Source organism: Gastrolobium bilobum, unplaced genomic scaffold, assembly GCF_033153095.1.
Source record: "Gastrolobium bilobum isolate Gb01-03AN ecotype WA unplaced genomic scaffold, APGP_CSIRO_Gbil_v1 utg17271, whole genome shotgun sequence".
In the NCBI taxonomy this organism is placed as follows: Eukaryota; Viridiplantae; Streptophyta; class Magnoliopsida; order Fabales; family Fabaceae; genus Gastrolobium; species Gastrolobium bilobum.
Window position 1 is genome coordinate 1,506 of NW_026897716.1, and position 9,986 is coordinate 11,491.

Here is a 9,986-nt window from a genome sequence, read left to right on the forward strand (position 1 = left end):
GTGGACGCAGCTATTACAGTCTGCTTTGCACTTTTCCATGATATAGCTCCTTCAGCTAAAAAATACAGGTAACCACATGTAGACTTTCTTGTGTCTACGCATCCTGCAAAATCCGAATCTGTGTATCCAATAACTTCAAGGTTGCTAGACCTTCTATAAGTAAGCATGTGACCTTTAGTTCCTTGCAAATATCTTAGAACTTTCTTTGCAGCTTTCCAATGATCCATACCGGGATTACTTTGGTATCTACCCAACATCCCAACTGCAAAGCTAATATCTGGTCTCGTACAAGTCTGAGCATACATTAAGCTCCCAACTAATGATGCATACGGAATTGCTTCCATTTCTTTTCGTTCCAATTCACTTTAGGACATTGTAAGAGACTAAACTTATCTCCTTTCTGAATTGGAACTGGAGACGATGAGCAGTTTTCCATTCTGAATCTCTCTAGAACTTTATTAATATATGCTTTCTGAGACAAACCTAACAGTCCTTGTGATCTATCACGGAATATTTCTATTCCTATCACATAAGTTGCCTCACCCATATCTTTCATTTCAAAGTTACTAGAGAGAAACTTCTTAGTCTCAGTTAAAAGACCAAGATCGTTAGTTGCAAGCAAAATATCATCAACATACAGAACCAATAAGATGAACTTGCTCCCACTGATCTTCAGATATATACATCGATCAACGATGTTTTCTTTAAATCCAAAGGAAACAACAGTATCATTAAATTTAAGATACCATTGTCGTGAAGCTTGTTTAAGTCTGTATATTGACTTCTTAAGTTTGCACACCATGTGCTCTTTACCCTTTTATGAACCCCATTGGTTGGTCCATGTACACATCTTCATCTAAATTTCCATTTAAAAAGGCGGTTTTCACATCCATTTGGTGTAACTCTAGATCATAATGAGCCACCAATGCCATAATAATTCTTTAAGAATCCTTCTTTGAAACTGGTGAGAAAGTTTCTTTATAGTCAATGCCATCTTTCTGAGTGAATCCCTTTGCAACTAGTCTGGCCTTGTAACGTTCCAAGTTACCATGAGAGTCACGTTTGGTCTTAAAGACCCATTTACAACCAACTCTCTTGCACCCTTCTGGTAACTCAACAAGATCCCAGACCTTGTTCTGTTCCATAGATTTCAACTCATCTTTCATAGCATCTAACCACTTATCACCATTTTCACCATTCATGGCTTGTGAAAACGTTACTGGATCATCCTGAATACCCATGTCAAATTCAGACTCTTGTAGATATACCACATAATCATTAGAAATAGCAGGTCTCCTTTCTCTTTGAGATCTTCTTAATGCTATTTGTTGTGGTTCTTCTACTATGGGTTCATTCGGTTCATCAACAATGATTTTTTCATGAATAGTGGGATCATTAACTTGTCCTTCATTATTATTGATTGGTTCAATAGCATAAGGAACAATAACTTTACTAGAGCTACAAGGTAATGGAACTTGTACTCTCGCTTCATGAATATCCACTTTACGTGGTGTTTCACTCCCACTAACTTCACCATTCTCAATGAACCTTGCATTTCCAGATTCAATAATCCTTGTAGTATGATAAGGACAGTAAAATCTATACCCTTTCGATTTTTCTAGATAACCAATGAAATAACCACTGATTGTCCTTGCATCCAGTTTCTTTTCTTGCGGATTGTAGTATCTAGTTTCTGCCTGACAACCCCAAACATGCAGGTGTCTTATACTAGGTTTCCTTCCAGTCCAAAGTTCAAAAGGAGTCTTTGGAACTGACTTACTGGGAACCCTATTCAATAGGTACATGGCAGTTTTTAGAGCATAAGTCCACAATGAAACGGGTAAAGAAGAATTACTTAACATACTCCTAACCATATCCAGTAAGGTCCTATTACGCCTTTCTGATACACCATTCTGTTGCGGTGTACCGGGCATTGTGTATTGAGCACAAATACCACGCTTTTCCAGAAATTTAGCAAATGGGCCCGGATGTTGTCCACTTTCATCATACCTTCCATAATATTCACCACCCCTATCAGACCTGACAATCTTCACCTTTCTGTCTAATTGCCTTTCAACTTCATTAATATAAATCTCCAAAGCATTTGCAGCTTGAGACTTATCATGCAGCAAATAGACATAACCATAATGTGAATAATCATCAATGAAAGTGATAAAATATATATTTTTTTTCTTTATTGAAGGCATTAACATCAAACGGACCACATACATCAGTGTGTATAATTTCAAGAAGCTGAGTGCTCCTTGTGGCTCCTTTCTTTGTGTGTTTTGTTTGTTTTCCTTTAATACAATCCACACAAACATTCAAATCAGTAAAGTCTAAATCCGGAAGGATTTCATTATTTACCAATCTTTTCATCCTTTCTTTGGAAATATGTCCCAAACGTTTGTGCCACAAGTAAGCGGAACACTCATTAATTAAGGTACGTTTAGTACCAACATTATGATGCAGAGTCATAAGTGTTTCAGCATAAAGATTATCAAGACATAATTTATATAATCCATCACATAAAGTACCATTACCAATCAAATGATTGTGCTTGTACAAACTGAAACTACCACTACCAAATTTAAAAGAGTATCCAGCAACATCAAGTTTGAAATTGAAACTCAATTCCTAGATATACTAGGGACATACAAAGTTTCACATAAGTCCAAATGATATCCACTGTCGAGAATTAAACGATACGTCCCAACAGCTTCCACCGGAACTTTCACTCTATTGCCCATAAAGACAAACTTTTCATTTGGCCTTGTGGATTTTAGAAGAAGAGGCCTCATTCACTTTAAGGGGTCCTCCTCCTCCTCCTTTCTTCTCATGCATCTTACCTTTATACTTTTCAGCTTCTTGATGCTTTACATAATTGACAGAATGATTTTAATAACATGCTCAATGATTTTAATTTTGCCGCAATGCTTGTCATTTCAATAACATGCTCATGCATAGTACGCGAACCATCAAACTTCATGGTGGTCAGTGTACTCATAAGTGTCCCAACAAGAGACTTATCAGCGGTTTGGGAGCGCTCTTCCACAAGTTCATCATTTCGATGATACTTTCAGTTTGTGGAAGAGCTGACTTAATGCTTTGAGTCATACATGTCACATACTGACATACTTCACAGATTCAACTATACTAACTTCAATGCATAGATTCAACTATACTAACTTCAATGCATATTAATGTTCGCCTTTGGGGATCCATTAACATACAACATTAACTATAATGATGCTATATAAATTTCACATAATTTGGCAATGATGCATACCCCTATCATAATTATTTGTCATCTTTGGATGTCCAAATGTGAGGAAATATGCCAACAATACCAACATCCATGTTCATTTTATAAAACAAATAATCAACCTTTGGGTTGATCCCCAACTGTTCTATAATAATGAACTTCAATATACCATAACTATAATAATTATATCATACTATTCATAGCATCACAGTCATGGTAATTGAAATAAAATTCATAATATTTGAAATTAAAATAACTCTTCAAGATTTGGCCACTTTGGTGACTAACAAATCTATCATAATTTAATTTCCAAAACTTTAATATTTCATAAACAATAATAGGATTAAATTTTCATATTCAATTTTAATCCAACCACATCATATAATCATTCACATTCACGGTTTAGAAGGAAAAAATAAAAATAAAATATTCATACAGTACCTAAAAGCCGATTCAATCAGTAGCTAAAACTATTATGGGTCTTCTTATTATACTTTAATGAAACCCACCGATTGACTTTTAAAATTAATGAGCAACAATACTGTATGCATATATATCGATTATTGACAAGTTGATAATACAATCCGATTCAATCTGACAAGTTGATAATACAAGCCGATTCAATCTCTTTGCATACAGTATGCATTATTTTCAAATACAAACCGAATGGAAATCTTTCCAACTTTGTCCTTTTGTGAATACAAAGTCAATTTGAATTTTTCCTTCAAAACTCACGATTCTTTTCAAAATCAAATGTGGACACAAATGGCAGTGATTCATGAAACCAAATTGAAAACCGAATGGCTATCGAGAATTACCTTTAAGCATGATGATCGGAAATTTTCAATGATGATCGTGAATTTTATTTTCAAAAACCCTAACTTTTCATGAATCAGAAATTCATTCATAATTATTTATGGAAAAACACAAATTCTTAAACACATGCTCTGATACCACATGTAAGCAATTTAATCAGTAATTCATGATTCATGTTCAACAGTAATCAGTCAAGAACATGACATAGGATCTTTAGAATTCATGAGTTTCACACAAACATACCTTTGTCCATAATTGCGGAAGATCTTTAACAGTAGAATGCTTTCTCTAAGCCTTAACCCTTTCACCGTTCTTGTACCTTCTTTGATAGGGATAGGATACAACTTTTCTAGGCAGACTCAGAAGGACGTTTGTTTTCTATCAGATACCCTTATATGAAAACTGACCATATAAACTATTATATAACTGGCCTATCACAGTTATTTCTAATTAACTTCCCTTAATGCGAAACGTCAAAACGTCAATTACCATTAATGCGAAACGTTACCATAATGCAAAACGTTAAAACATCAATTATCATTAATGCGAAGCGTTACCATAATGCAAAACGTTAAAACGTCAATTATCATTAATGCGAAACGTCAATTACCTTAAAACCTCTCTTATTATTAATCAAACCAATTGACACACATCACACATGAGACACAAATAATTTTACATTTACCAATAATTTTGCGATAAGTAATCTTTGTCTTTTCTTTTTCTTAAGCGTCCAAGATCTGAATTATATCAATACCATATACAACGATGCAAATGACAAAAGATTCTTTAATCTACATGGAAATTATTAACTTAAAATGAAGGAGGTGCAGCAGAGAGCTCCAAATCAATTAAAACAGAAAGCTGACAACCAGGTTTGTTGATTTTGTTGTAAAAACTCGAAATAGTTTCAGATACTTTCAGAGGTCACCGTGGTTCACATGCAAACATGTATATATAAAGGATGAGAAATAGTGCATGTGATTAGATATTTGTCTTTGCTTGCTGGTAAACCTATGAGTAATAAGGCATGCTCGTACAAATAATTAAATAAAATATTAAACAAATTGGGATCATTGTTTCGTTTTGTTTCTTGTTTTTTTTAACATTATTGCCCAACAATGTGTCACACTTAAAGTTCAAACCAACGAGATAAGGCTTTTATGAGTTAACCTTGTTTTTTTCAATGTTTTCATGGAGGTATGTAATATATAATACTACTACAAATAATTAGATAATAATATTACATGATATTTTTTAAAGAAACGAAAAAATATAATAAATATGTAAAAGTCTTGATTGGATTTTGATCAATCATAGTAAAGACTGAAGAGTGAGACATAAAGTCATAAAGTGATAAAAGAAGACGAATTGATAAGAATTGTGGGGCATCATAGCTGCCCATATTCTGTGAAAGGGTAACCGTCCATTATTCCTTTCGCTCCACCTCAATAATATGTTGATGGCTTACATTTCGTGAATTTTGATTAGTGTGTGTCATATATATATGTATAATGTATATACATATATAGACATGATATATAGTTACATCCTTAGTTATTAATTATCTTACTTGTAGCTAACGTATACTTGACTAAATTAGACGTATTGACAATTATCCAGATGGTCCCAGAAGTGCTATCCCGAATTTGAACACCTGCTCTCTAGGCAATTCATGTTCTGGGAATTTTTTTATTTTTTGAGAGAGAATGAAATCGACATGGATACGCATTAAAAGACAGAAAGGTGGTAGCAACACATCGAAGAATGAGTTTGAGTTTCACATATGTAAAGGGAATCTACAGTGGAGAGCCCACTGGGGAAAATTTCAGTTAACTTGTTTTCATGTGCCTTTTCTGGTTGTATATATATTATAAACTTTGTAAGTCATGATACCCAGTTTGTTTCTTTGTGTTTCTAACCGTTGTGCATCTGTGCATGAATTTCTGAGTAAGGACATATTATATATTCGGTGGTGTCATGCTCGGATAAAACTACTTTACAGTGTGCGCTAGTAGTATCGCTGAGAAACGGTCTAATACCACATCAATAATTGCCTTTGGTATGACGTATAAATGAAGACTATGGAAGTGAGACAGTTTTAAAGGACCCCGTAACCAAAAGAGCATCTCTACTATAGAGTTCCCCTTTGTAATTGCATGTAACTACATTAAAAATCGGTATAATTCACAAACTATACTAGGGATTGATATTAGTTGGTGCTCTCACACAAATGCACCTATTAATTTTTTTATTTTTATTTTGTAGTTGACATTCTCACGGAAGTACTCAAGTGAATGGGAGAGTAAATGCATTTTCTGCTTGTATAATTGCATTCCTACTAGGAGTGGTAAAATGATGAGGTCGAAAATAAGAAGATCACATCAATGTGTGAAGTTATTAAAATAAAAATTCACTTCGTGAGCGGCAGGATTCGAACCTGCGCGGGCAGAGCCCACATGATTTCTAGTCATGCCCGATAACCACTCCGGCACGCCCACTTTGTGATGACAATGCTGTCAAGTAATATTATTTATCATATATTAAAAAGCTAGTAGCACTTTATAACCAACGAAGAGCTATTTATATCCACATTTATTTGAAATTGATGTAATCACTATGTCATCATCATATATATCCACCGAGACTAACAAAAACCTTTAGTTGAAATTGACCTTGAGAAACTTCAGTTGCTCGCTTGTTACCTTATTTTTGGAGCATTTGTTAACGCAATATCTTGGTAATGCAAGAGAAAGAAGAAACACTTAGCAAAAAAATGTGATCATACCAAACAAAAAAAGTTTTAAAATTTTAAGGGAAAAGTGTTTGTTCTTTTAAATAATATAATTTATGTCATTTCACTCTCATAAAGACGTGAGATCTACATTATTATTATTTTTTGTCCACTCTCTATTCTTCGTGACTTATTTCTTTCTCTCACTTAAAATGACACAATTTTACATCTTTTAAAATGACACACTCTTTTTCCAAATTTTAAATATCATATATTCTTAATATCTTGTACCAAAACACGGTAAGTGACTTTTATTTTTATTTTTTCCCCCTTAATTTCTGCTGCAAGCGTTAGCCATATAATAACTAGTGGACCAGTTAGAGATTCCAGTATATTTATACGACCCCACAAATATACCCTTAAAAGAAAGCTGCCGGAGCAGTGCCATGCAATTGCAACATTTCATTGGGTTGAATAACTTTTTTGTACAAAGGCGAAATGAATCTATCATGATGCACTGAAATTGGCCCAATCAAAAGCTCATCATCATGTTCTCTTGTTTTATTATAATGTGAACGCCAATCAGTTAATTAAATAATTGCTATGATCAATTTGTATTCATTAGTGTATTGTCCCCACTTTAATCCAAGAATTCCTCTATGTAATCATGGTTTAATTTCTTGAAGCAATATTTATCACGTATGTCATTTCAGGGATGGAGCTTAATTGTCACAAGATTCTAGAGGAATTCATAGTCAAGAAAGAGGAACAACGTAGAAGGCAACTTGTCTAGGCACTAGAACCACACTTTGTAAAGTCACTGCACTCATCAGAAGATAACACGGTAATGAAGGAGGTGCTTCTTTTTCCTTTAGTAGAATTCTGAATCTCAAATATAGGCCTCAAAAAGCTGTATTTGGTAACGTGGGAATTGTGGTCCTCAGAATGTCAACCATAGGAGTGTTAAAAGAATCTTTCTTTTGCTACATAACTGGTAGAGATTTGAAGCATATCTTTCACGCTTAACCTTAAGCTCCAACCAGTTGTTGGGATAATGTGTGATCTACCAAAAAATTATGGTTCATTTTTTGCTTTTAAGAAAAACAGTTAGGATAATGTCTATCTAATTAAAAGTGAATATTCTTAAGATCGTGGTTGTCCATTTCAATGGTCTTTGTGGCTCTTCTAAGTTAAGCTGGCTTGAGTAAGGGTCACCTTTTAACTCAAACTAGAGCCTTAGTAGTTTGAACTCTAAAATTCTAGATTTTCTACTATCTAAGCCATCCAATTCGTACAAGTACATTTCAGTCTAAATAGATAAGAGTCTAAAATCTAAAAGTCTTTGTCCCCAATAACATGCTCATGCTCAGTTGGTAGAAGTTGAGAACATGTAAAAAGTATGGGCCTTTGGTTTTTACACACCATCTCAATTTTCTTTTTCTAATCCCTATTGGGGGTCCTCCTAGCCTCACAGCATGTGTCCAAAACCTTACAGAAAGAGAGAGGGGGGGAGGGGGGGGAATCATTAATGTTCATCTCAATAATTTTTAAAATTATCATATGTCAATAATCCTTTTCTATAATAATCTCATACGTGGTTATCAAAATTAGTCCATCTGATCTAAGAATATAAATTCCCAAATAAGACCAAGGCTTGGGATGTGTGACTTTTCATTCACACCCATATAAATTTCATTGAAACTTTGTAACATGTTAAAGAATATCTGAAACAAACATAATAATCTAAAACAATATAATAATTAGAATTTTGTTAACATGTAGGGCTCACGTTGATAAATTAAAAATAAATATTAAATGAAAAGTGGAAATATTTATAATCTTAATTTTTTTTTTTATTAAATTACCTTAATAAGTATTCATAGAATGTTTTTATACTTTTGGGGTCTTCAAAGTAAAGAATGAAACAAAAGTCCCATTAGAGGCCCATTGGACGTGATATTGGTCTTCTCTGGGCTCAGGTAGGCCTTTCTCTTGTTGGCCCATGTAAATTGGGATCTTCCAAAACCCTAAAAACCCTAACTCCTACCTAGTTCCTAGAACCTTCCACTCTCATCTGCTTCTGGCATTTTAAAGTCACTTACTTGAACAAAAAAACCTAATTCTTGAGAACCCTAGCAGCATAATCAAGGTGAGGGAGATGGCAAAACGCTTAATTCCTAGCTTCAACCGCGTTCTCATTGAGAAAATTGTCCCTCCCTCTAAGACCAGCGCTGGCATTCTCCTCCCTGAGAAGTCCTCCCAGGTTTTAACTCTCTAATTTGTGCATCAATAGGTGTATTTCCGAATTTGCTTAATCTAGGTTTAGGGTTTATGTAATTTTGGTGTGTCTCTGTATAAAATAGAATTTGTGGTTTGGAAACAGCTTAATGCGGGCAAGGTGATAGAAGTTGGACCCGGAGCACGTGACAAAGCAGGGAATTTAATTCCGGTATCCGTCAATAAAGGGGATCACGTGCTCTTGCCAGATTATGGTGGCACTCAAATCAAGCTCGATGACAAAGAGTATGCTCTCGGAATCAAGTGTTCTTTTTGGGATTTCAATATTGAAGTTTTGACAAACTGGGGTTCTTGTTTTTTCTTGTGTTTTTTTCTTGCAGGTTTCATTTGTTCAGGGATGAGGACATTCTGGGCATTCTGCGTGATTGATGTCATGTTTGCCTGGAAATGCAAATTCTGGGTTGGTTGAAAAATAATTTAGTGTCTTGTTCGAGAATGTAACTTTGGACTAAATACTTGAGAGGGAAAGGGTTGATTTTTTAGCAGTTTAAGCTATTTTGTATTCTGAAAAATTGGCAATGGGAATGGTGCTTCTTTCTTTGCCGCTGTTCTAGTATTTTATCTGTGTTTTGTACTTACCTTTCTGCAACATTTTGATTTCGGGTTACAAATTTGCAGCATTATGACACACTTAACCATTTTATTTGAAGTTTTATATTAGTAGTACTGAGATATTCCCTATATATGGTAGCGCTGGAGCCGAAATGAAAATAAGTTGTTCGGTTCTCTTCTTGGACATGGTCACCATCGTCCCTCTGATCAATAAAAAACTGTTGCTGGTCTGATCTAGCCGGAGTACCTAGCTGACGCGACAAAGGGATTCCATCCCTCAAGTTAGTAATTGTTTGAAAATGCATCTCTTTTTTCTTTTTT

General features: G+C 34.5%; 1 protein-coding gene and 1 non-coding gene across 2 annotated transcripts; one reads left to right on the plus strand and one right to left on the minus strand.

Annotated features, from left to right (window-relative positions):
- Nucleotides 1–6,500: 6,500 nt before the first annotated feature.
- Nucleotides 6,501–6,582, minus strand: TRNAS-AGA (transfer RNA serine (anticodon AGA)). The gene has a single exon. It is a non-coding gene; the product is annotated as a tRNA-Ser (tRNA).
- Nucleotides 6,583–8,881: 2,299 nt separating this feature from the next.
- On the plus strand, nucleotides 8,882–9,651 carry LOC133309542 (10 kDa chaperonin, mitochondrial-like). The gene is made up of 3 exons (XM_061510325.1): nucleotides 8,882–9,078; nucleotides 9,199–9,338; nucleotides 9,434–9,651. The coding sequence occupies exons 1-3, from the start codon at nucleotides 8,974–8,976 to the stop codon at nucleotides 9,480–9,482; spliced, it is 294 nt and encodes a 97-aa protein (XP_061366309.1). The 5' UTR covers nucleotides 8,882–8,973; the 3' UTR covers nucleotides 9,483–9,651.
- Nucleotides 9,652–9,986: the final 335 nt, after the last annotated feature.